A 26,623-nucleotide genomic window follows, 5' to 3' on the forward strand; every position below is an offset into this window, starting at 1 on the left:
AGGAGGAGGAAGCGCGCTAGCAGGAAGCAGCAACTCCAGCAGCTCCTTCCTCCTCCGAGCACGCAGCCGCTGCCCTGGGGACAAACTCGCCGGCTACAGCCGCAGGGAGAGGAGCGGGCAAGCGGTGGATCTGGCGTAGCGCCGCCTAAGCGGCCAGCTCTCCTCCTTCGCCACTGCCTCGTCGGCGCGCCCAGGAAGGCAGGCGGCGGGATGGTGCCCTCGAATACCACCGAGTCCCCGCACCAGCTGCTCGGCCGGCTGCGCTTCCTGACCGAGGCGATCGGCTGCCTGAGCCGGGCAGAGCCGCTGCCCGCCGCCTTGTGCTACGTGCCCCGCGAGGTGCAGTACAAGATCTGCAAGGACCCCAGCGCCCCCGGCTCCGCTTCAGCCTCAGGCCGAAGCCTGTTGTCGGTGTGGGAGAGCCCGGGCAAGGCTGGCATCGGCTCGGGTTCCGGCGGCAGGAAGTGCCCGGGCAGGGGCACCATCGAGCTGCGCAAGGGGACGTGCATTCGAGCCAGCGGCGAGGAATATTGCAATGGGCACGGGCTCTGGGTGAAGCTCACCAGGGTGAGTGCGCGTGTGACCCGGGGCGGGGCGCGCACTGCGCACGGGAGGCGCGTTCCCGGGGCGTGATGCCCGCTGTGGAGGTTCTGAAAAGAAAGGTGCCGGGGCTCAGGGCTGGCCGGGTGACATCTTCTCTGGCTTGTAATAAGCCCTGCTTCTGTAATGCCAGTTGTCTGATGGCAACTGATTCAGGGAGGGTACTTTTGTTAAGATGGAAACACACTCTGCACATGCTCGATGCACGTATTCTGGAGCTGATCTCTAGCTCAGAGTATGCTCTGGGGATGTTATACATATGCTAGAGAGAAGGAAGGAAGGATGGATACAGACACCGCAAATCATCATCTCTCTACACTTTCAGGGACTGTACACTTGCATAGTCAAACAGGGGCAGGTACCCTTATTTCTGTCAAACATATTGACTGTGGTACACACATGCACACACTCTCCTATTGGTTAGGTTGCTGATTATTTATTTATTTATGTTATTTATCACATTTATAGATCGCCCCATCCAAAGGCTCTGGGCAGTGCACAACCAGTTTAAAAAGACATAAAAACAAACACCGTTTAAAACACACTGCTTAAAACAATATAAAAACAATTTAAAAATGATTCAAAACCATTTAAAATCAATTAAAATACTAAAAACAATTTAAAAACCCCGGAAGCCCAGGCCCAACAAGTAAGTTTCATGGGCTCTCTTAAAGGCTGACAGCGAGCCTAAACTGCGGATATCTGCTGGGAGTGCATTCCATAGGCCAGGAGCCGCCACAGAGAAGGCCCGGTTCCGAGTTGCCACCAGACGTAGCAGTGGTAGCTGGAGATGGACCTCTCCAGATGACCTCAACATGTGATGGAGATCATATAGAAGAAGAAGGCGCTCTCTAAGGTAGCCTGTTTTTTTGCTCCTGTTTGTGTGGAACATAGAACACAAATCAGACCACTGGTCCATCTAGTTCAGCATTGTCTACATTGACTGGCTGCAGCTTCGCTCAGGTTTCAGGCAGAAGTCTTTCTCAGCCCTATCTGGAGATGCCAGGGATTGAACTTGGGGCCTTCTGCATACAAAGTAGATGCTCTCCCCCTGTGCTACAGCCCCATCCTAATGTGCAGACATGGGTTGGTATGAAATATGTATACTGGATGGTGGCACAAAATACTTACAGTAGATACTGTATGACCCCACAAAGCAAATATGCAGACTGGACAAGTAGCAGATTTATGGTGTGTGTGTGTGTGTGTGTGTGTGTGGTGGTGGTATGGGGGATGCATGCACACACACAACCATGTACATTCAAAGCTGGGATATTTTCAAACCTGCTGTCTTCAATATGTCCAGTGTACTGTAGGCGGTGTTACATGCCATATAACAATACATTTACATTACATCAATTAATCTGAAATAACTACCAACTTTATTTCTACTCACAATTGTTATATGGATTAAAATCCTACTTTGCCCTGAACATGCACTTTATAACATGACAATTTAGGAATTGGCAGAGAGAATGTGACTCTGCTGGTTCTTTTGGATCGCTCAGCAGCTTTTGATATCATCAACCATGGTATCCTTCTGGATCGCCTGAGGGATTTGGGGATAGGAGGCACTGTTTTACAGTGGTTCTGCTCCTATGTCTTGGGTAGATTTCCGATGGTGGTGCTTGGTGACAGTTGATAATCAAACGGGAGCTACTGTATGGAGTCCCCCAAGGTCTCCATTCTGTCACCAATGCTTTTTAACATCAATATGAAACCACTGAGTGAGAAAATATGGAGATTTGGTACTGAGTGTTATCAATATGCTGATGATACCGAAATCTATTTATCCTTATCATCAATACCAGGAAATGGCGTTAGCCCCTTAAATGCCTGCCTTCAGGCAGTAACACTCTGGATGAGGGATAATAAACTGAAGCTGAATCCAAGCAAGACATTGGTGCTCAGTGCTGGGGGTCATAATCTGCAAGATGGGACAGAACTAGATGAGGTTACACCTCCCCAGAAATAACAGGTTTTTAGCCTGGGAGTGCTCTTGAACCCAGGTCTCCCTGGTGCCTCAGGTTGAGGCTGTGGCCAGGAACACTTTTTACCAGCTGCGACTGAGTCGACAATTCTGCATGTTTCTTGTGGAGCATGATCTAAAAACTGGTGCACCAGCTAGTAACTTCCAGGTTGGACTACTGCAATGTGCTCTGTGTAGGGCTGCCTTTGTATGTAGTTCAGAAACTTCAGTTAGTTCAATATGCAGCTGCCAGATTGGTCTCTGAAGTGCTGGTTATTATCTTTAAAACCCTGAATGGCTTAGGCCCGGGTTACCTGAGGGAGCATCTTTCTCTACATTACAGGATCCCCACTGTTCATTGAGATCATCAGGAGGGCTTCATCTTCAGGTGCCACCGGTTCATCTGGTGGCGACCTGGGGTAGGGCCTTCTCTGTTGTTGCCCCTAGGTTCCACACCCCTAGCTTGTGGAACACGCTCCCTGTGGACATAAGAGGATTGTCTTCCTTGGAGGCCTTCAGGAGAGCCTTTAAGACCCATCCTTTTAGCCTGGTTTATATTGATATCCAATTTTAATGTTATCTCGTTTTAATTGTTATTTTAATTTGTTTTTGATTATGTATTTTTTATTTAGTGTAAACCACCCTGAGGCAGTTTAGGAAGGGACTTACTAAATAAATCAAATAAATAAAATTACATAAACACTTACATAAATCAAATAAATTAAAAAATATTATAAATGTTTGAAAAATCTTGCTGCCCTTTAGCTACCTTTAAGTGATCTTCAGTATGTGCCCACAGGGATTTCAGCCACTCCCAAACACATAGTTCTGCCAGCCTGCTTGCAGAGTAATCCCTGTGTCGTTTCAGTCTGTGTAGTGATTTCTGCTTGGTGAGCAACTTGTTCACTGTGCTGAGTCATAATTATCCCACAGTGTCAGTGAGGTGGTGGAGGTCTGTGTTTATAATCTTTCAGGGAATCCTGATGACTCAGGAAGTACCTGATCTCTTTTTCTAAAAGAGGTATAAATTAGTCTGAGTTTGGTCAACATTTACTGCTTCATTATCCTTTTGGGGATGGACAGCCTCAGATCAATTTTTCCTCCTTGGCTTCATTATCATTGTACTCCTCCTCCTCAAGAGATTTGCTGCATAAGATTTTAGTATTGATACCAGCACGGGACAGGAAGGCCACTCTTCAGGAAAAGCTAGAAAGTATTTAGTCAACCATATGATAATGCTTTCTGTGTCCCAGTTAACCTTTGCCCTGCCAGTAATAGGGCTGTAATAAATAAGCTGTCATGTTCTGCACTTGGAATGTATAGAAGATGAAGTGTGCATGAACAGCTGTGACCCCAGACACCACCCAGCAAATGTTAGAGCTGGAGATTTTCCTGATATCTGCAAGGACACAAAGATGACAACGACAACTACTACTTATCGTCGTCGTAGTAGACAACTAAAGGCTTACAAACCTCAGTAATGCACTTATATGTATATACCTGAGCATCCTCTTATAATTAGTTGCCTGCAATTGTGCTTGAAAGGACAATTTCACGTAGTGTGCTCAGAGGCGCTCTTATCCCTGGATTTCCGGGTGGAAGACCAGGGCCTCCACACCCCCTAGGGGCCCCAAAATCCTCTTTAGTCTGTCCTGGGTGGAGTGGTCACTGCACCGTCAACCCACGCTACGCCAGACGGCCGAGTGTGACTGTGACCTGCACCAGGCGTCCGAGCATGACCTCTGACAGGGGGGAGTGGGGAAAGAAATATGTGGGATGGGAATATGTTAAGTTGTGTGTTGAAATGTTTCTGATAATGCATATTTGCATAAACATACCTGTTTTATATTCTTACATTCTTGTGAGTTTAGTTGCTCTTTGTGCCCTCATGATCCCACGTGTTAAAAAAAATACTGCGTGTGTCACAGGTTAAGATGTGTGTTGGTAGGAGAAGGATGCTTAACTTAGGGAGGGGGCGGGCTCCAAAGGCCTCTAGGTCCAGGCTCCAATATTACCTAGGTGCATCTCCAAAATTACCTAGGCACTTCCATTATGGTGTGTGTACGTGTCCCTTTTCTCAGTTAAGAAAGGAAACTGTTGGTTTGCTGTGATCAGAATAGGTTTTTTTCAGATGCATTCATTAATTACAAGACATGGGTTTTGAATCCTGTTTGAACTGGAGCAGTTTGAGCAATTTTGTTTGAGAGCTTTTGTACCGTAACCATTGCTCCAAATAATCTCTTGATCTAGTCCAGGGCTCCACAGCTTTGGCCCTTCATCTGTAGTTGGACTACAGCTCCCATCATGCCCAGCCTCAGCGGCCAGTAGACAGGGATGAGGGGAGTTGTAGTCCGATGACAGCCGAAGGGCCAAAGTTGTGCAGCCCTGGTCTAGGCAGCATGTTTAGGATAATTTGACAAGCCGTTGGATTCCTTTGTATGCCCAAATGATTGTCTTCTATGCTCCTGATTGTGCTTGTTGTGCAAAGTCCAGGTTGGACGGGTCATTCATCTCTTATTCTTTGCTCACAGGAGCAGCTGGAGGAATACAAGACAGGCTGTGATCTGGAGGAAGGCTGGGTACTCATGTGCAAGCATGCAGATGGTGGGGACAGGCTGGTTCCAGTAGAATCTATGGAGAGAATCCAGAGGCAGCAGCAACTCTTTGGGGTAGACTATAAGCCTGTGATCAGGTACAGGAGTCCAGCCCTTTGTGTTTGGATTGGCTAGGTTTTGAGGGGGAAGGCTTTCTCTGGATGTCAGCAAGTGTGTGTGGTTTTGCCCATGAAGCTGCCACTTACAGAAAGGACAAGCAAAATGCCACTGTCACACAGGCCAGATTAGCAGCTTCCAATCCTTTTGCTGACAGACTTAACCAAGAGCATTGCACCTTAGTTCAGTTCTTCTGACATGGAGGTCTTCCCTCAGCTCAGCCTTTGGTTATTGGTATGGCAGCTACACCAAATTTTTCCAGTCAAACATTTTTGGTGTCTTAAAAAGTTGACCAAGAAAGTACACACAGCCTTTTTGGCTCACCTCTAATTCAGTGCCCCATCCCTTGTGAAAGGTGTCAAGAAACATATTAAAGTAAAAGTAATCTAGCTGATTTTTGTCAAAGGAAGGTAAGAGGCTAGCATTAAGCATTTTCAAGCCCAGAGTTCTATATTGGTTCATTTAGTTGTTCTTTTAAATAAATCAAAACTTGTTTGAGTAAAAATGAAAAATAATTACTAAATGCCTTATAGATAGATCCGACGAAACCTGAACGTAACTGTAATATAGCAATCATTTAATTTATTCTCCTATTTTCCCCTTTTTTTAAAAAAGTAGCTGATGATATATATCTATAAAACTATGTTTCCATTTCTGCATGGCTAAACAGGAGCCTGTGCTGATGGTTAATGCTGTCTTCCTTTGATTCCAGATGGGAACAGGTGGTGGATTTAACATATTCCCTGCGACTGGGGGTACAGCCTAAAATCATGGAACCAGATCTGGCTGCAGTAGAGAGACTGCGGTAAAGTTCACATGACATGGATATAAGAAAGGGATGGTTGATTCGGGCAACCAGTGAATTTCATTTGGAAGTGGGACTACATCTATAATATTGATTCTGCGAATCAGCTAAAATTGTTGCCAGGCTTTGTATGCTTGAAGGCCTAATTCTGTTGGGAGTGGTGCTTAGGTTGAAGGGGGGTAAAGATAGCATAGTGGGGGATAGGTATGGGATTGAGAAGTGGATAGAATGAGGGAAGGATATAAGCAGATGGCAGTTTCTGTAAGCGAATCCCAAGTTCTCATCCTGTACCATTAACTCCCTTCATTGTCACATTAGGTTTGTGCCTCCCACATGGAGCTATGAGTGTGATGAGGACCTGGTGCATTTTCTCTATGACCACATAGGCAAGGAGGATGAGAATCTGGGTAGCATCAAGCAATACGTGGAAAGCATTGATGTCTCCTCTTTCACGGTATGGTATTAGCACGGGCTAGACTCCTTTCTATCAATCCCTTATGGGGACGGCCCTATTGCCCCAGAATTTTGGTATCTAGGAATTGTTGACCCCTGAGTTAAGGACTTCTGGTATTGTTAAAGTTTGAATGGTGCTAGCAAGTCTTCTTCTGAAGGCCCTTTAGCCAAAGTTGTGATTATAATCTAAGATCCTTGATCAGTGTTGGGATACTGTGCCCAGTGTCTCTCTCTCTCTCTCTACCTGTCTTTCTAGATCAGCATACTGTTTCCCTAGGTTGAGTGGAGAGTGGCTCAGATTCTATGAAGTCGTGAGAGAGGCAGATGCGATGGCTCTTTCTTCCGGAATGTAGGAAGGTGCCACCTGGGAGCCTGAGCATCTCAAACTAAATGTCTGGGGTTCAGGAGTTGGCATTCTCTCCGAGCATGGGAGGGATCTTATGGATCCCATGGGAGGGATCTTATGGATCTCTGAAAGTAAGGTATATGGGGGCTTTGCGTGGTGGTCTGGATAGAAGACTATCAGCAGTCTCAAACATGTTTACTCTTATTGTGGTAGCAAGCATGACTTGTCTCTTTAGCTAAGCAGGGTCTGCCCTGGTTGCATACAGAAGGGAGACTAGAAGTGTGAGCACTGTAAGAGATTCCCCTTAGGGGATGGAGCCACTCTGGGAAGAGCAGAAGGTTCCCATTTCCTTCTCTGGCATCTCCAAGATTGGGCTGAGAGAGATTCCTGCCTGCAACCTTAGAGAAGCCACTGCCAGTCTGTGTAGACAATACTGAGCTAGATGGACCTATGGTCTCATTATATGGCAGCTTCCTATGTTCCTATGTATCAAAAGTAAGTCCCTCTAAGATCAACTACTTCTACTCTCTCATGAGTTTAGAATTGCAGCCTTCGTTTCCTCAAGTGCCTGGCTGTTGCATTGCCCATCTTCCATGTCGTACATTAATCTGGGCCATGTGCTGCTCTGCCTTTCTTAGGAGGAATTCAATGTTTCCTGCCTGACAGACAACCATGCAGACACGTACTGGGAGAGTGATGGGTCCCAGGGACAGCACTGGGTCCGTCTTAACATGAAGAAAGGAACCATCATCAAGTGAGTTTTGCTAATGCTTCTCTTTCCTTTATCAGCCTGTCCCATATATAATGGGATTTCTGTCCCAGTCTCTAGATGTTTGGGTGGGCAGGTGGGCAGGGTCTTCCTTGCCCTGGCAGCTACTTTGCTGTCCTGGTCCAATCAGTGATTATCGGAACCAGCTGTTCCAGTTCATCCCCTTTCCTTGTGCTCTCGTAGACTGTGAATGCCTCCGGGCTGTACTAATCCACATGGACCTTGGTTGGTCTCAGGTGTGCGTGATGGAATCCTGTGCTTCCTGCTGCCCAGCCCGGAGTGTGAAAGCACACTAGGATGTCTGCTCTGTGCATCCACCATCCCCACACTTCCTCCCATAGCTTCACTACCCTCTTAACTTCAGACATTCCAGTCACATAGCCTGCTGACCTCTCTGTTCTTGCAATAAAGGCACTTTCTCTTGTCTGCCCTTTAATTTCCCCCTCAGGAAACTGTTCCTGACTGTGGACACAACAGATGAGAACTTCATGCCCAAGCAGGTGGCTGTGTATGGTGGTGAGTGGGATAATCTGAAGAAGCTGAGTGACGTGGGCATTGACGAGTAAGTTGGTGAGGGGGATTTGGTTGACGAGGGGAGCATGGTGTGAGACTAAGCCTAAATCCGGGTCAGATTCCGTCTTTGGTCTGATGCTAGCAGAAAGGCCTTGACTTTGTAGCAATAATGTATGTTGGGTTGTGGGGAGGTGATAATGTGAAGGGGTCACCTGAGCAGATGTGGTGCAAAGCAATGAACTACTGCCCTTTGACTGTATTGGAGAAGGACTGAGGGGGTAGGAGTGGACAGCTTTTGGGTTTTGAGCTGATGGCCATATCCTGTTCCCGAGTTCCAAGGCAGGGGAGAACACTTCTTTATTAACATAAAACATAGTAAATTAAAATAATCTCCCTGTTCACGTAACCCTGATCCACCCAATGCCTGCTCAAGATAGGGAGATCCTGCATTGCTTTCTAATATACTTGGGTGAATATACTTCCAAGCTTCCAGGGGAAAATAAGGCGAAAGGGTTACTAGCTGGGAGAGAAAGGTCTGCTCTGTGTAAGAGGAAACATGTTTTTGTGTCCCCAGGAGCTATATCGGGGATGTGTGCGTGCTGGAAGATATGACTGCACACTTGCCTATCATTGAAGTCCGCATTGTGGAATGCAGAGGTAGGCGGGTGTCCGAGTGTGGGATGGGCCTCTTCATTCTCAGGATGTGGAGTGCAACAATCCTTCTACCAAAAAGCAATCTGGAATTGCACTCCACATGTGTGCATCCTCATGTATGCAACCCCATCTTTAGGGTCAGGATGGCATTAGGTCTCCTTAGTGAGTCACTGCCTTTGTTCCATATGCCAGTGTTGCGAGAGGCTAAATTGTTGTGCACACGGGCCTTTTCTGTTGTTGCCCCCAGGCTCTGGAATTTCCACTCTTTGACATCTGTGGCTGCTTTTAAAAAAAGAACTAAAGACCTTTCTATTTGTTCAGGCGTCTACTCATTAGGGGTTGCCAGGCCTCTCAGCTCTCCTGCTTCTGTTGACTTTTTTTATGGTGGTTGTTTTTTGGCGTGTTATTGTTTTTACTGTTTAAGGTTTTAAGGTGATTTTTTATGGAATTTTATTGTATTTTAACTTTTTAAAACTGCCTTGAGATGCTTTATGAAGGTGGTATAAAAGTTAAATAAATAAAGTAAATAAATATCCTGTGGATGCTATTTTATGATTACTTTCTGCAGAAAAGAAACAGCAGAGACTAGAGTCCATAGAAGTGTATTTCACAACTTTAGACCTCTAGCTGTTTTTTGGACTACAACACCCATCACCCCCAGCCACAATGGCCAATAGCCAGGGATTATGGGAGTTGTAGTTCAACATCTGTAGGAGGGTTGAAGTTGTGCAGCACTGCAGCAGACTAATATGGCTACTTCTTGGAATTCTCCAGAAATGAAATTGACCATACCTCAATTTACACTATCCATAAAGCAATTGCAGTGACTCAAGGAGGACCCCATCCCTGCTCTTCCCCCGTATTTCTCTCCTCTTTTCTTTAGGGAAAATCATTCCTTACTGGACTGACTTGTCTGAGTTGTATTTGCTTTGCCTTGCATGCAGATGATGGGATAGATGTCCGACTTCGGGGCATAAAGATCAAATCGTCTCGGCAACGGGAATTGGGGCTCAATGCAGACATGTTTCAGCCAGCCAACCTGGTGAGGTATCCTCGCCTGGAGGGAACAGATCCTGATGTGCTCTATCGACGGGCCGTTGTCATCCAGAGGTATGGAGTAGGAAGTACCAGTAAGGGATGCCAACCAAGTATCTAAAAGCAAGCAGAAGGCCTGAGGATCCCATCTGCAACTGTGGAGGGGATAAGATTGTTGGCATGTGTGCACATGCAAGGTGGCTGAGTGGTCTTGTCATGAAAGAGACAGAGAGAGGTGCGGGGGACCAATTGCTCTATTAGTGTCCCATCCTGTGCTTACTGCAGGGAACACTGCTGCTTTTTGAGCACTGTACTTGAGCACTGAGCATTGTAAATGTCAGTTCATACTGAAGCACTGAAATATGTTCTTGTCTCAAAATGGCGAGTGCTCTCATTCCCAGAGCAAGGCTGATGTTCCCACAATCACTGTCGTCTGTTTGGTGGGGTGGGATTGACTATGTGCCTTTGTATATACAGGAGGATGTATGACATGCCACCAAGTACTTTTGCTGAATTCAAAGACTTTGCCCCTGCTTTTGTTCCAAATTGCATTTTTCTTTTGGTAGGTTTATCAAGATCTTGGACAGTGTGCTTCATCACCTTGTCCCAGCCTGGGACTACACGCTTGGTACCTTCAGCCAGCTTAAGGTGAGGCTGGGCTCTTCCCAATGTACCACTCTCTGATGATGTTCACACGATTGCAGAAAATTGGGCTAGCCTCCACTAGCCCGATTTTCTGCAATCGTGAGAACCACCGGGCTCGGCTGCAAACCTGGTGGTTCTTGAATGGGTAACCCGCTCAAATAGCCCGCCCCTAAAACCGGGTTTGTGAAGCGAGCGCTCAGCAAACCCGTTTTTTAAAATTGTGAGTAGCCGCACCACGGCTACTCATGAGGAGACCCCCCAGAGGGGAGGTGAAAAGCTACCTCCCGGCTCCGGGGAGTCTCACCAGCATGCCCTGCACGCTTGTGCAAGGCATGCTGGAGCTTCCAGGGGGCGATTGGCCTCTGCTCCCCCCAGCCCCTGCCAGCTCCGTCACGGAGCCGTCAATCATGTGGGCGGCCGATCCAGCCGCCCAGGGCTCCCGCCCTGCTCGTGTGCGGGGAGAGCAGGCTTAGCTCACTTGGGATACTGATCAAATAACAGCTTTGTGATGGGCAACCCTGCCTCATAATCTTGTCTGTTTAGGGAGAAAGCAAAAACAAACCGAAAGAATAAACTTCTCTGCCTCTACCGTAGGCCCTAACTGTTCAATAAGATAGACTAAGATTTTATCCTGTTTCCTGCTTAACGCAAGGGAGAGCACTTGTGGCTGGTATTCAGGGGTCTATAGCAACAATGACGTATGACTACTGTTGCTGTATTTTCCCACAGCCACTCTTAGAATCACATATTTAAGCAGAGAATGACTTTAAAATTCTCCACTTTCTTAAATTGAGGAGGTCTGTGTTAGACATGGGACCAGTTCAGACTATACTTTTCTGGCCCACAATATTAAAAGGGGTGTGTGCTGAGAGTGCACCCATTGTATAATCTTTTGCTAATGTTCTGATGCTGGTTTGGCCTGGTCCTTTATCCATCCATCCATCCATCCATCCATGCATCTTTATTACAGTCACAGACCAGAGAGATCACAATGCAAACAGCCAATAATCATTATGGAAGTTCTGCAAGCAGACAAGCAAAATTTGGCAGTGTTAGAAGAAATTACATTATTTTGTTCACAGAATAAATATTGAAGATAGAAAAGATCTGTATGACCTGTAAAATTAATTAATAAAGGTAATATATCCTGGGCATGGATATTTCTATACAAATCACAAGATGAGCCGCCGTTTCAATGGCACCTGCACCACACGGGCAAAGGCGATCTGCATATGGAATGTTCTCAAATCTTCCTTCAAAAACAGCCATGGGTAAAATATTAAAACAAGCGGATGTTAATGCCCTTTGATATTTCAGCACTGTGATTTGGCTCAAATATCTGGCTGGCCTAAGGCTAAAGGACGGGTTGGCCAAAAAGACGTCTTTAGGTGTGAAGGACTGCTCTGTTTCCCTTTCCATTTTGGAAAGTCCTGTTTTGAGTGCTGTTTTGAGTGCTGCAGTCCTGTTTTGAGAGCTGTTTTGGACTGGTTCAAACCCAATAGGTCCTTTATCACATGTGGGGGTGACTGGTCTGAACCAGCCCTCTACACATGCTTCAAATAGTAGTTTAAACTAATGCCGCATGTAAAGTAGCAGTTCAGACTGTTTGATCTCCACACAACAGGAGGATGTTGGGACAACCTCAAAGACGTCTCAATGGGTGTGCTTTTGGTGCACGAGCCTTTTAATCATATTGGCTGGTTAAAGGGTCAAAATATCCTCTGAACCAGCCCATGAAGTTTCTTGCTTCAGGAATGGAGATGGGGCTGTAGCTCAGTGCAAGAGCATCTGCTTTGCATGCACAAGGTCCTGGTTCAATCCCTGGCACCTCTAGGCAGGCCTGGAAAAGACTCCTGCCAGAAACCTGGCAGAGTCACTGCCAGTCATTGTAGACAATACCAAGCTAGATGGACTAATGGTATGGCTCAGTATATGGCAGCTTCCTATGTTCCTAAGACTCCCAAAAGCTTTTTCAAAGCTGCTTTTTCGCTGAGCATTAATGCAGACACTTTTTGTAGATTATATCGGCACCCTCACAGGTCTGTGTGAGAGCTAATGTTAGAGGAGATATAATAATGCTTCTGCCATATGTCCTGGTCAGTTTTTGCTGGGTTGGGGATGCAGGAGCATTTTGAACCTGTTGCACAAGCACTGATTAGTCTATACATCTTGGACCATTCCCTAATAACTGTTAACAGGAGACTCCCAGCAGCTCTTCCTTTAGCGCAGGTGTTGATACTTTCAGAGCAAGTCAAGGTTTCAAGTGTGGTTTACGTTAAGGGGCTGCTGAAGTTGATTTTTCAAGTTCCAAAATACGTTTTCCAATCTATCATCTGAAATATTCAATAGCCAACTTTAAATGAGTTTGAATGAATACAGCAACCTTGAAGACTGAATCTCAATTCTTCAAACACACCTAATAGGTTGTGGTGGGAAGATGAAAGTAATTTTATTCCAAGGAACTATTAATGAGCATGCATCCTCCCACCTCAAAGAGTTCCCCAACAGGAAAGGGATGGAAATGAGTTGCTGGTAGTGCTAGAAATAGTTTAGGGTGGCAACTGGCAGGAGAGCTAGGCCGATTGGGGGAAAAGATCACATTGAGCATCAGCACATCACTTTGACCCAGTTCCCCTTTGTCCATGGCAGCACATCAAGCAGTTCCTGTTGCTGTCCAAGCGGCGCACAGTGCTCATCACCCAGTGCCTCAAGGACTCCGAGACCAGCAAGCCCAACTTCATGCCACGGCTCTACATCAACCGCCGCCTGGCCATGGAGCATCGGGACAACCCAGCGCTTGATCCCAGCTGCAAGAACACTGTCTTCACCCAGGTATGGCCGGCTCAGCTGCTAACATGTGCTCTTCAAGAAGGAGAGTGGGTTCTCTGCCTTGGCAACTTGCTGGGAGCAGCTGCTGCCCTGTTTTATCTCAGAAATGCTTTCACATCCTGCATTTCACTCTCTAAACAAATCCAGTTCCCAGAAGAAGTTAACTGAGTATAAGCGAGACCCAGCAAAACAGTTTTGTAGAGCCATATGCCCTTCTGTGTGGCTTGGAGGCATCACTTGGATTCGTTCACTTTATAAAACAGGAGAAAATTCAATACTTTCAATAGTGTCCTTTTGTGGTATAGATGTGTGGTCTGTCTCAGAGTAAAGGCTCCAATCGTAACCCCCTTCTTTTCTGTTACAAGGAGTTAAGTAACTAACTAATTGATCCTCTTCTCTCCCCAGACAGAAAGGTTTACAAATATCTGAGTTATACCTCCCGATTTCAGATTCTAATTCTGAGGCTCTTTCTATGGCCTCAGGATCACTGAGAACTTTAGTTTTCTTTGTTTGCCTATTTACTATTTGTTTTATTGCATCCTTCCTTCAAGGAGTTCAAGCAACATGTATGGAGTTCTTTCATGGTATCATTCTAACAATGCTGTGAGGTAATTTAGCCTAAACAACGACGACGTGACTTTCCCAAGGCCACTCTTTCAGTGAACTTTATTATTGTTTATTTACGATCTTAGATCAAACATACTTTCAGTGAACTTCGTGGCTGAAATGAGATTTTAATCTGGGTTTCCTACACCCAAACCCAACACTCATGCCTGACTTTTGACCCAATATTAATGTTGGCTTTTTAAATTAATGTGCCCATTTCTTATTCTCTTATGAATGACTGTTAAGAATCTGGGGAAGTAGACAGCATCTACAGAAGAAGAAGGTCTTGAGTTTTGTCAAATTGTGTAAAAATAAATGTGATTTTTTTTTGTTGGTGGCTATTGCCTGTCTCCATTCCCAGCTTACAATATATTAAATGCATCAAGGCCTTCAGGGGGGCTCATATTTCTGCTTTGTTGTCTGTGAGCAGCAGAGCCCAAGACTCTTCAATTCTTAAGGTCTCAGCTGCATTCTCTGCTCTTCTAGGTGTATGAAGGCCTGAAACCTTCTGACAAGTATGAGAAGCCCCTGGATTATAGGTGAGTGTCTATTATTCCAGGGTGTCTTTATAAACATCCTCTTTTTGTCCACCTTGCCCCTTCTACCTTCAAGCCATTCTCCAGCCCGAAAGACCTGAACTACAGAGCTTATCAGAAAACAGAAGCTGATTCCCTAAAAAAAGAGAGTGCCTTATTTTCATAGAGAAGCATGTGCTTATCTATGAAACCCACTGCATACCAAGCATCCAAATAACATAATAGCATAACATAATAATGGGGCACTATTCCTCTGGGCCCTGACTAGCCTACATAGAATGGCTTCAAGTGACCATTTTTCATTCTTCACAGGTGGCCACTGCGTTACGACCAGTGGTGGGAATGTAAATTCATTGCTGAGGGTATCATTGACCAGGGTAAGTTCTAGGCTTTGTGTAGTCCAGGCTTCTGTACATTGTGCCGTAAATGTGTGCTCCCTAGACATTATTCGCTTTCATTGAAAAGGAGAAAAACCTACTCTTTCTTCCTTACCTCAATATCTTTGTCCTCTCCTCCTCCACCACCGCCACATTCTTGATTTGCATAATTTGGAGTCCAGATGCCGGTTTCCTTTGTGTCCAATCAGATTGTTTGTTTAGTATAGAACCCTAGTTAAGAGGCAAGGACCAAATGAGAAGGGTGATATTCAGAGATGGGGACTTTGCGGCCTTGTAGATGGTTGTAGAACCAGTGGCATCTGCCCTTCATACCTTGATAGGGTAATCTTTGGTGGGGAACGAAAAGATTTCTTTCCTGGGATAACAGTACTATGGAAACCTGAGCCATATATGTGCCCAGCTCATTCTTCAGGGAGGTTTTCAGATATAAGTGGATGTGGCAAATCTTAGTTAACTCCTGCTAACTGAGCAAAGAGGCACCTTTTTAAAGTGGTGATTCTCTTATATTTAGCAAGGGGAGAGCAACTGGCCCTATCCAGCCCCAGCACAGCATCCCTCCGGTGGCTATTGCTGGTGTCTATCTTATGTTTCTTTTTTGGACTGTGGGCCCTTTGGGGACAGGCAGCCATTTAATTGATTGATTGATTTCTGTATGTGGACTGCTTTGGGAACCTTGGTTGAAAAGCGGTATATAAATGTATCATGGTTACCACCATTTCTTTGTATGTACTCTTAGGATGCTCTACATCCTGCAGAAGTCTGGGTGGAATGACCTAAAATCCAGATAAATATGTCTTTGGAGCTCAAGCACCTGGTGATATGCAAGCAAAGCTGACAAATCACATTTCATTTTGTTTTTCTTTCTTCTCCAGGTGGTGGCTTCCGGGACAGCATTGCTGATATGTCTGAGGAGTTGTGTCCTAGTTCAGCTGAGATCCCGGTGCCACTGCCTTTTTTTGTCCGCACTTCCAACCAGGTGCTTGTTCTCGGTACAAATTGAAGCTTTTCAGCTATAAGGGGCACCAGAGTAGCAAATGTCTTGGGGGCTAATAACGTGAGGATTAAGCAAGCTTTGGAGAAAGGAAATTGCTTAGGAAGCATTTTCCCAGGGGAACAACCAGAAGCAGCCACCAAAACTTCATCTTCTGTGTCCACTTCTGTCCCCTTATTCACATAATCAGAGCCCAACTTCTACCATTACTATGTCACTCCTTTGTTTTGACCTGTTCAGGGTGTGTTAGCTTAGCTTGCCCCTAGTGCTAAGACTGGACTGTGGGTATTTTATTTTGGGTTTGTTTGTTTTGTTAAGTCATTATTATCTCAGATTAGATCACTGAATTGTGCTGGGAAGTGCATTAGTATATCTGCTGGTCTTCCCAATATAGTTAAGCTCATGTCTTGTGAGTAGCCTAACTTTTGGACTAGCACTCTACTATAGAGTCTAGGCTGACTTGATCTTCATGCTCTAGCTTTGACAGGCAGTTTGAGCCAAGCTCTCTCTCTTTTTTCAGGGTAGCAGTACTGGAGAGGCCCGAGACATGTATGTCCCCAACCCATCCTGCAAAGAGTTCACCAAGTATGAGTGGATTGGCCAAATCATGGGTGCGGCCCTGCGTGGCAAAGAGTTCCTGGTGAGTGTCAGGTGGAGATTAGTCCCTTCTTGCCTCCGGAGGTGAAACACAAACTTCTTTCTTCCCTTCATCTCTGCAGCACGAAATTATTTTCCATTCAGGGTAGATGGCTAGTCTGTGGTTTTTTGTTTGTTTTGTTTTTTTAACATTTATATTCCGCTCTTCCTCCAAGGAGCCCAGAGTGGTGTACGTAGTTCAGTTTCTCCTCAGAACAACCCTGTGAAGTAGGTTAAGCTGAAAGAGAAGTGACTCTCTGGGCCCAAATGGATGCTTCTGAGTTGAAATATTACCCATAGATAAGAAATAATGTATTTTCTACAGCATAAGGTTGTCCTGATACATGGTTGTCACTATATTCAACATAATCTTCCAGAGAGTCCAAAAATTAATGTTTTCCTCCCTTTGTGTTACAATCAAATATAACCTAAGAAAAAGAGTGGCATATATAACTAGATGCTCACAAGTCTTTATAAGTTTTAATTGGCAAGACCAGTTTAGTATGAGGGGAAAGGATTCTGTCAAGAGCACTTCTACCCAGATAGGACAGTCTGTCTCACTCAGTACAGTTCCTGATTTATATGGCCAATTGCAGTTGTGGGTAGATTCTCTCTGTTTGCACTGGATCTTTTGTCTATGGTTATTTTCTTCAGTTAGTTTCTCTCTCTGGTCTGCTAATTCCAAAGCTAGTTTTTTGAATGCAAAGTTCTGGTATTGGGGTCAGGGGCAAATTTTTCTTTCAGACAACCATATGTGAATTCATCTTCTGACATTACTAACTGTGGGAGAGGTGGCTCTTTCCTGCATTGTTTGATAATAGCATCAAATATCTAAGCTTACAGGGGAGGAATCCATCTGTGGTTCCTTCCCACTTTACTCTAGTTCAGTGATCTTCAGTATTTTTCAAGTGGGGGCCACTTTAGCAAAAAAACCCTTCAATGTGAGAGCTATTTCCCAGGGCTGACCTCAGTACTGCATTTGTTTCAGTGCTAGGAGGGCCCTTTAAGAGAGACAGAGCCCTCAGTTGACCCCTGCTACCTGAGCAGAGAGACACCTTTTTAAAGTGGTGATTCTCATTATTTAGCAGGGGGAGAGTAACTGGGCCTATCCATCCCCTGCACAGCATCCCTCCAGTGGCTGTTGCTGGTGTCTGTCTTACGTTTGTTTTTTAGATTGTGAGCTCTTTGGGGACAAGGAGCCATTTTATTTATTTATATCTATGTAATTATTATTTATTTAATTTGATTTCTATACCGCCCTTCCAAAAATGGCTCAGGGTGGTTAACACAGAGAAATAATAAATAAATAAGATGGCTCCCTGTCCCCAAAGGGCTCACATTCTAAAAACAAAAAAACAAGATAGACACCAGCAACACTGGAGGTACTGTGCTGGGGGTGGATAGGGCCGGTTACTCTCCCCCTGCTAAATAAAGAGAATCACCACAGTAAAAGGTGCCTCTTTGCCCAGTTAGCAGGGGCATGTAAACCGCTTTGGGAACTTGTGTTGAAAACTTTTTGAAAACTTTTGTTGAACTTTTGTTGAAAAGCGGTATATAAATATTTGTCATAGTCTTAAGGGCTCTATGGCGAAAGCATTGGTAAGGGCTACTCGGTGTATGCCTTCCAAGATGGTGCAGGGGCTCAAGAAGGCTCCGTTTCCCTTAAAGAAGCCTTGCCCTCTGGCACTGGGCAAAGTGCAGCTCTGCACAGTGGGAACAGTCACCTCTGTATGGTGCTAGGGGAACTGTGCAGAGTATGTCGCTTCGGCCGAAACTTCCCACAGGCTCAATAAACAATTAGTCAGGGGCTACACTTAGGATTGATGCAGGCCACCAGTGGCCTCTGGGCCTTGCACTGCTTTAGTTCATAGGAGAAGCAATGGTGGCATGAGGAGGAGTTGCGGTGTGGTGGTCTTCCATGGGGTCTTGGGAGATGAGGTGCGAAGTAGCCCCTTGCAGCTGCTCCCACATCACTGACAGTAATGGCGGAAGGGGCCCCAATGGAGAAGAGGGTTTAACCCAGTATGGTTTATCCCTCTATGACAGAACAGAATGGAAGTGTGCCAAAGATTTTCTTGCCACAAATGCATGTATATGCATTTCACTTACCTGAAATGGAGAGTTCTCCTAGCTGTACTATCTGAAACTCACTATCCAAGATCTCTGTCTTGGATAACGGTAGACAACTCTGTTGGTGCTAATGATGAAATGGCTGCAGAGGACTCTGAAAGACCCACCTACGTAGTAGTCCATTATTTACTATGTGCCAGGGCATTTCTGATAATCAAGCTAGTATTGCTTCCCTTCCTGGGTGTCTCCTTTGAGCATAAGTGGGATGGAAAAGACTGCATCTGGGGGCAGAAAATTTCCAGTGTTGTGAATCTCTGTCCTCAAGGTCCTGGCCCTGCCTGGCTTTGTCTGGAAGCAACTGACGGGGGAGGAAGTGAGCTGGAGTAAGGACTTCCCTGCTGTTGATTCTATGCTGGTGAGTCACTGAGTGAAAGATTATCTGTGGACCTTGTTGAGGCTTGGGATGTGGGCTTCAGCCTTCTGCATGGTCTGTGCATTTGGAACAGCAACATGGCAAAGCAGCTGGTTTAATATTTTCCCCCCTAAAACTGCCACTGGGGGGCAGCAGATTTCTTAAATTTCATATTTAGCACAGAGGAGCGGCTCACAAATATTACAGCTTGCTACCAACTCAGCTGTGCTAGACATATTGTGCACTCCTAGCTGATGGGGAGATGTTATAGCACATTATTTTTAAATAGCCATCTGTTAGGGTTGTGGGTTTTTGTAACACCAGTCAGCCCTTTCCTTACCACTTTGGCCATGGACTTACTGGATGGATGGTTTCTGTTTCTGTTCCTGGTCTCAGGTGAAGCTTCTGGAGATGATGGAAGGAATGGACAAAGAGACCTTTGAGTTCAAGTTTGGGAATGAGCTTACCTACACCACAGTGCTGAGTGACCAGCGCATGGTGGATCTTATCCCTGGCGGCAGTCGCACGGTGGTGCGCTATGAAGATCGCCTGGATTTCATCTGCCTGGTACAAAAAGCACGGCTGGAGGAGAGCAAGGAGCAGGTAATGCAGTATGGCACCTCCCTACAGTTTATTCTCCACCAGTTAGTGTCTGCTTTCCTTCCTTTCCCGTGTTCTGCTGTCTGGGGTGGCTTGTGGCATAGTTCCCCAAATCACTGTGAGATTGTTTGTTCCTGCACATAAGCTATGCCCATTGCCTTGTTCTCAGATACAAGAGGGTCGTTTGCCTCCTTTTCTCAGTCCTTTCACTCTTGCAAGTTCCTTTCCTGTCTGGGGTTTCCTGTGTATGGGCTCCACTCTACCGCACTAGGGCAGATTAAATCTAATTCCCTCACTATCCCTTATACCTTAAATGGCTCTGGGTAGGACCAGAGAAACATCTATCTCAGGAGCTTGAGTAATTGTTCATTAGCAAAGACTACCTATGGGCATTCAAGTCCTTTTCCAGTTTGTCACCAACTCGCTTATCTGTAGGCAAGAATGTGAGACTAGGAAATATCAGCCCAGGGATCAAGTTCAGGTTTCTAGTAGAGAGGAGCAGAGGCAATTCAAGTGGAATAGGGACAGAAAATGAAGGGAGAAGCTGTGGTAAGCAAGCAGTAAACACAGTAGAACTGCACAAGCACACAACAGTCATTGATCAAATATTCTAATATTGTCATTCCAGATCTTTTCACATAACGTGTGTAAAATATTGTCTAGATTCTTCTTCCCTTATGAGAGACTGGACAGTACTGTAAATGGATCATCTGATTCTGGAAAACTCCATAGACAAGCTACATTACACTGTTCTTTTTTTTAAAAAATCATGTATTTTTCAATACATGATATGAAAAATACAAAGATACAAAACATATAAAAGATCCCTCATAAACAAATCCACAAATCAAGCAGGATTACACAAGCTACAAAACAATTAGATACATTTAGACACTGTACATATTATTTGACGGTCAGCAGTTGGGTTGCTTTTTCTGTTTCTTCCAATCCATCCTTTTGGTGCTGAGTAGTCACTTTTCTGTCTCTTCTTTCCTGTCACTCAGATTGCAGCTATGCAGGCTGGACTTCTTAAGGTAGTGCCTCAGGCTGTATTGGACCTGCTCACCTGGCAAGAACTGGAGAAGAAGATCTGTGGCGACCCTGAAGTTACGGTTGAAGCCTTGAAGAAGCTCAGTAAGTGTGGGAGGCGCTCTCCGCGGGTAGCATACCGATGCCATGACGAGGCATGTGCAGCTGTGACTAGCAGCTGTGCATGAACATGCTGCAGTGAGCATTTTCACAGCGCAAGTGCTACATGGATGGGCTGTACAATGGTTTTGATCCAGCGCATCAGCATCTTGTATACATGAGTCTGCCAAACAGCGGGGCTGGATCCTCGAGCCCATAGCCGCATTGTGGCAGTTTGATGTAATGCCAGAAAACTGTGGGATAGATTGGTAGAAGAGAGACCCTGCTCTATTCACTTTATTCTCCCTGAGTCTCTTCTCAAATACAGGCATGTTCTCTCTCCCATTCAGATTGGCCTTAGCGTGTTGTGGGTCTATGCCAGCATTTTTCTCTCTCGCCAGCTTTATCTCTCTGTTTCTTCTTTTCACAGCTCGCTTTGAGGATTTTGAACCATCAGACAACAGAATCCAGTGTTTCTGGGAGGCGCTGAACAACTTTACTAATGGTGAGTACACATAAGAACGTGCACAGTGTTGTGAAACGTTGATGATGGGGAATCTGTCGGACAAGCAAGCCCTGCCAGCCCTCCCAGAAGAGCTTCGCCATGCTCCCCCCTCAGTGTTTTTAAATAATAATTAAAGACAAATCTTTTTAGAGAGGCTTTTTGGTGTCTTATCTGCTGCTTATATCTGGTAGGGTTTGTTTAGCTTTTTCATACTCAGTTTTTAGTTTTTTACTAATAACTTTTAATTCAAAACTTTTAAAATTTGTTATTTTAAATGTGGTTTCAGCTTGGTCTTTTAACTTATTTATTATTATTATTATTATTATTATTATTATTATTATTATTATTTTACTTAATAGTGTATCTATTTTATTAATGTTGTGAGCCACCACGAGTGGTAGAGTACTGGAAGGGCAAGGTATGTATGTATGTATGTATGTATGTATGTATGTATGTATGTATAAATACAGACAGACAGACAGACAGACATACTTTGCTTAATGTTATTTACTTAAGTTGCCTCTGAAGAAGAGCATTTCATGCTTGGAACGTGTCAGGCAATGGTCAGGATCCATGGTGTGACTCAGTATAAGACAATTTCCTATGTTCCTTTTATGTTAGGTAAGAAAATTGGTCTTGTAATAGCGAGCATGAACTGCTGCAAGTACGTAGGAGGGAAGAAGTGGTGAGTGCACTTGCTGGTACTTCACCACTTTCCATATTGTCTGAACCCGCCAATGTCAGGTGGAGAATGTTGTGAGGCAGAGGAGATACAGCACTGTCCTGTCAACATTGACAGGTTCAGACAACATAGGAAGCTGCCTGATACAAGTCAGACCATTGATCCATCTGTCTCAGTATTGTCTATACTGACTAGCAGTGGCTCTCCAAGGCATGAGTCTCTCCCAGCCCTGCCTAGAGATGCCAGGTAGGGATGTGCCTGAACCGGTTCAGCGTCTGCATCGGAACCGGTTCAGCAGGGCAGAGATTGGTTCCCTTAAAAACCAGGTAAGCAGGTCCTTAGCTGCTTCTCCACCACCCCAAGGCTTTTCTGGGTATGGCACTCACTTCCCAAAAGGCCGTGCGTGACTACCGTGCTGCTCCCAGCAGCCTGTGCACGGTGTCAGTACACACAAGGCCTCCACATGCCAATGCCGCCTGCAGGCTGCTGGGAGCAGTGTTTTTGGAAAGCAAGCACTACATCCAGAAAAGTGGTGGGGCAGTGGAGGAGCAGGTAAGGACCTGCATACCTGGTTTTTAAAGGAATCGATCCCTGCCCTGCCCATGGCAGGGAATGAACCTGGGCCTCATCCCCTAAGAGAAGGGGGATGGCATTACAGCACTCACATGTAGTCTCCCATCCTAATGTAAACCAAGCCAGACCCTGCTTAGCAAAGGGGACAATTCATGCTTGCTACTTCAAGACCAACTCTCTTACCTACTGGAAAAGGAACGTAGGAAGCTGTCTTATACTGAGTCAGACCATTGATCCTTCTAGTTCAGTATGTACTGACTGACCGTGACTCTCCAAGGTTTCAGGAAATAGTCTTTCCCAGCCCTACCTGTAGATGTCAGGTATTGAACCTGGGACCTTCTGCATACTCTCTCACTGGTGGCAGTAATGATGACCAGTGGGAGTATGCACTTGCTGTGAACCACCGCTTCCCTCCTACGTACTTGTAGCAGGTCAACTGAACCCGCCCAGTGAGTCTTGAGCTTGACTTGGCTTGTTCTTTCCCTGGTTGACCAGGACTATTTTATGCCTTTCAAGGCTTTGGTTGTCTTAGGATACAGTCAGCCCTTGTTCCTACATATGTACTGGCAACTTTGTTGTGAAGAAGGACTTGGGGGAAGGCCTCCCTGGGAGTCTCTGATGGTTATGTACTCTTCCCCTCAGAGGATCGCAGTCGCTTCCTGAGGTTTGTTACTGGAAGGAGCCGACTTCCTGCTCGAATTTATATCTATCCTGACAAATTAGGGTGAGTGTTGCTTTGCTGTGCCCTCATCTTTATGGCTGTGGTGGACTGGCAATCTCTTTGTGTTTGGAGTCTTCCTTACAGATCTCACAATCTTGTTTTTTCTGCTCCCCAAGCTCTGAGACCACAGATGCGCTTCCTGAGTCATCCACCTGCTCCAGTACACTCTTTTTGCCCAACTATGCCTCGTAAGTTCTGCTCTGGAAAGCTTTTGTGAGGGAGGTGGTGTGTGTGCGTGGATGTGATCTCAGTGGATGGGACCTGGGAAAGGCAGCTGCAGCTATGGTGGCTCACTGCAAGGTTTTAGTGCAGTTGCCTATGGCGACTCAGAGGCGGGCCTTCTCTGTAGCTGCCTCATGGCTGTGGAATGTACTCCCGGCAGAAATCCGTAATCTGAATTCATTGCTGGCCTTCAGGAGAGCCCTTAAAACCTATTTGTTTGGCCTGGCCTTCCAGGGTTTTTAATTGGTTGTAAATTGTTTTTAACTGCTGTGTTTGGCCTTGTTATCCCAGGTTTTTAACTGTTTAAATTGTGAACCAGCGTGGTGTAGTGGTTAGAGCGCTGGATTAGGACCGGGGAGACCCAAGTTCAAATCCCCATTCAGCCATGATACTAGCTGGGTGACTCTGGTCAGTCACTTCGCTCTCAGCCTAACCTACTTCACAGGGTTGTGGTGAGGAGAAACTCAAGTATGTAGCACACCGATCTGGGCTCCTTGGAGGAAGAGCGGGATATAAATGTAAAAATAAATAAATAAATAAATGTTTTACCTGTAAATTAGTTTTATGCTGTTTTTATAGTTTTGATTTTAACTGTTAATTGATTTTAATTGGTTTTTTTAAAAATGTAAACTACCCTGAGCCTTTTTTGGGAGGGTGGTGTGTGTGTATGTGTGTGTGAGAATTTAATCAATCAATCAATCAAAGAGGGCTAAGAAGCAGGCCAGTATACAGCAGGAGGCTGCCACTGAGGAGATAGAGACAGAGGCCTTGCTTCAGAGAAAGGATGGGGGATGCTGGCCTGAGAAAGGCTTCATGTATTGGTGGTGGCCAGAGTATGTCAAAATGTAAACCTGGGGCTTTCCTTTTCATTTGCAGTGCCAAAGTTTGTGAGGAAAAATTGCGTTATGCAGCTTATAACTGCGTGGCCATCGACACAGACATGAGCCCATGGGAGGAATGATGCTACACGGGCATCTTGCCAACTAGCGGTTCTGCTTTGTAGTTGCTACATGGAAGATTCTGTTGTTTTTTCTCCATGCTCCAAGCTCTAGAAAGCATGTATATATAATAAATTACTATGTGTGAACAGCCTTGTACTGATAACCAGATACAGGAACAAAATTGACGGCTCAGGGGCTTCGATTTTTGAGGAGTTGGGTCAATATTTCTGATCAGTGTTGTGAGAGACTGAAGAATTGGATGTATAGCTTGAATATCCTCGAATACTCAATTATTTTTCCCTTTAAAAGCTCCCCGACAAGAAATTATTTAAAATGCAAACAGTTGCAAAATATATTTTACTGGTAGTTGTGTTTTAATTGACATTTTGTGACATTTTAAATTCTCTGCTTATACTTCGCTTTGTTTTCACTTGTTTTTCCTCTTAATATCTCTAGATAAAGCAACATGTGGGGGCAACAGTCAGAAGCAAATGCCCCCCACCCCCACAAACACACACAGCACTTGTATGCCAGCATTGTTAATGGCTTAATTCCGGAATATGATTCAGGCTGCCTGTTTGCAATGAGGACATAAGCACATAATAAGAAAAGCCCTGCTGGATCAGGCCCAAGGCCTAACTAGTCCAGCATCCTGTTTCACACAACGGCCCACCAGATGCCTTACTCATGTCTGTGCAGAATTACAGAGCAACGTTTCCAAAGCAGCATTCCCTCTTCCCTCCCATGTACATACACTGTCCCTCCACATACCCCGGCTTTGGCTTAGCAACAGACTGCATTAATCGCCTCTGGCCACCAGTGGGCATTATGGAACCATAGTTTAAAGGACTAATCACTTCCATTTTGATGGATTTATTCTAAGATTAAGCTTTGCCCTCACTGTCTAGCAGTAACTGGCTATCTTCCCTGTTTTCCTTCCTGCCCTGCCCAAGTCATATTTCCATGACATGGTGCCAGAGAGCAATAGAGGGTGAGAATCCTCATACCTTACAGAAATCAGAGAAGCCAGTCACTGGTGTTGCTAAGACCAAAGGAAACCAGGTTTTGTACAGCTGCTTCTACAGTTTGCTTACTGCAGGCCAGCTCCTACTGTTCTCTGCTTTTGTACTAGGCTAGCCACTTCTTTAGACACCACCTTCATTAAAAGCTTTTTCTTCCAAATGTACCTCTTTGCTGAGGAAATGTCAGCTTTTTTGACTACTCTATTGAGCCACTTTGCTAATATATTCTGAGTTTTGACAAACTATGCCTGTATGATACCAGAAAACATTGGTATGTTTTTTAAAGGTGATGGGGGGGGGAGTACATTTTGAAGCAAAAGCTTTCTAAAATGCATTACTGGGACTTACCAACTACTGTGACTAAATGGTATAAATCTGTATGACTGTTTCCTCGGGAATATTAAATTTATTTTCACTTTATCCAAATAGCAGCAGCATTTACTTGTTTCCTAGTAACAGCAGCAGGCTGGCACACTAGAATGGGAATGGAGTCTTCTGGCAAAGTGGCTCCATCCACCTTCTGGGTCCAGGATGTGTTGTCTGGATGTTGGCTGCCTGGGTGGGCCGCAGAGCTGCCGGCTATTGTAGCTGCATAATGGGCTTGATTGGTAATTGGGGAGGTGAAAGTGGAGGGGGGGGGGAGGGACGGTGTCATCTCTGCAGCTGGGCTTTTGTCATGCAAAACGGGGCAGGAAGGGAAGCCTAAATCCCTCCGACTTCACAGCTTCTCTCAGAGCTTCTCTGCAGCGCTTTCTGTGCTGCCCCACGCCATTATCTCTGCCTTCGTTTTAACTCCCCGCGGCTTGCAATGGATGCTCCCTCCATAACACAGGGCTCGAGCCCTCCGGGCTTCCCGACGAGTCTCTGAGGCACCTAGGGATTAGCTCATTTAGCTCTTAGACAGTGGGGTGAGGATCGATTTTGCAAAAGGGGACGACGGGTATATTGGGGGCGAAAAGAGCCTAAGGAGTCCATAGCTTTCTCTGGCAAAGCAAGCATCGCCACCGCCCGCTTCAGCTGCACGCAGCACAGCAGGCACGTCTGGATCTGACAGGGAAGGTGGGGGGGGGGGGCTAAGAGGAAGCCGGGAGCTATTGGAGGTGCTTGCGGCCCCCCGAGGCGAGTAACAAGAACCGGGGATTAGTCGGGGATGCCGGGACTCCCCTGCTGGGCGAGGACTTGTAACTCCTCCGCCCCCTGCAGCGGGGGATTAATTACAGACCACACAGCAGGGCAGACAAGTGAGGGGGC

The 26,623-nt window shown here is 45.5% G+C and overlaps 1 protein-coding gene across 2 annotated transcripts; it reads left to right on the plus strand.

Moving 5' to 3' along the window:
- On the plus strand, positions 1 to 25,792 carry HECTD3 (HECT domain E3 ubiquitin protein ligase 3). 2 transcript variants are annotated; one of them, XM_053249572.1, is made up of 21 exons: positions 1 to 567; positions 5,101 to 5,261; positions 5,993 to 6,085; positions 6,404 to 6,539; positions 7,523 to 7,638; positions 8,102 to 8,215; positions 8,741 to 8,823; positions 9,765 to 9,930; positions 10,422 to 10,503; positions 13,150 to 13,332; positions 14,422 to 14,474; positions 14,784 to 14,848; positions 15,742 to 15,845; positions 16,381 to 16,500; positions 18,892 to 18,981; positions 19,375 to 19,581; positions 20,583 to 20,712; positions 21,137 to 21,211; positions 23,109 to 23,190; positions 23,304 to 23,375; positions 24,286 to 25,792. In XM_053249572.1, exons 1-21 carry the CDS (start codon positions 211 to 213, stop codon positions 24,368 to 24,370), a joined length of 2,574 nt encoding a protein of 857 aa, XP_053105547.1. In that variant the 5' UTR covers positions 1 to 210; the 3' UTR covers positions 24,371 to 25,792. The 2 variants fall into 2 exon arrangements, with proteins under 2 accessions (XP_053105547.1, XP_053105548.1); XM_053249573.1 differs by lacking the exon at positions 5,993 to 6,085.
- The last annotated feature ends 831 nt before the right edge of the window (positions 25,793 to 26,623 follow it).

The sequence above is a fragment of the Hemicordylus capensis genome, chromosome 4 (assembly GCF_027244095.1).
Source record: "Hemicordylus capensis ecotype Gifberg chromosome 4, rHemCap1.1.pri, whole genome shotgun sequence".
NCBI classification, from domain to species: domain Eukaryota; kingdom Metazoa; phylum Chordata; class Lepidosauria; order Squamata; family Cordylidae; genus Hemicordylus; species Hemicordylus capensis.

Bases quoted from the DNA above. Each gene is read 5' to 3' on its own strand.
- HECTD3 (XM_053249572.1), top strand. From the start codon at position 211: ATGGTGCCCTCGAATACCACCGAGTCCCCGCACCAGCTGCTCGGCCGG. The intron at 10,504-13,149 runs GTGAGGCTGGGC...TGTCCATGGCAG, and splicing joins GTACCTTCAGCCAGCTTAAG to CACATCAAGCAGTTCCTGTT. The intron at 16,501-18,891 runs GTGAGTGTCAGG...TCTGTCCTCAAG, and splicing joins TGCGTGGCAAAGAGTTCCTG to GTCCTGGCCCTGCCTGGCTT.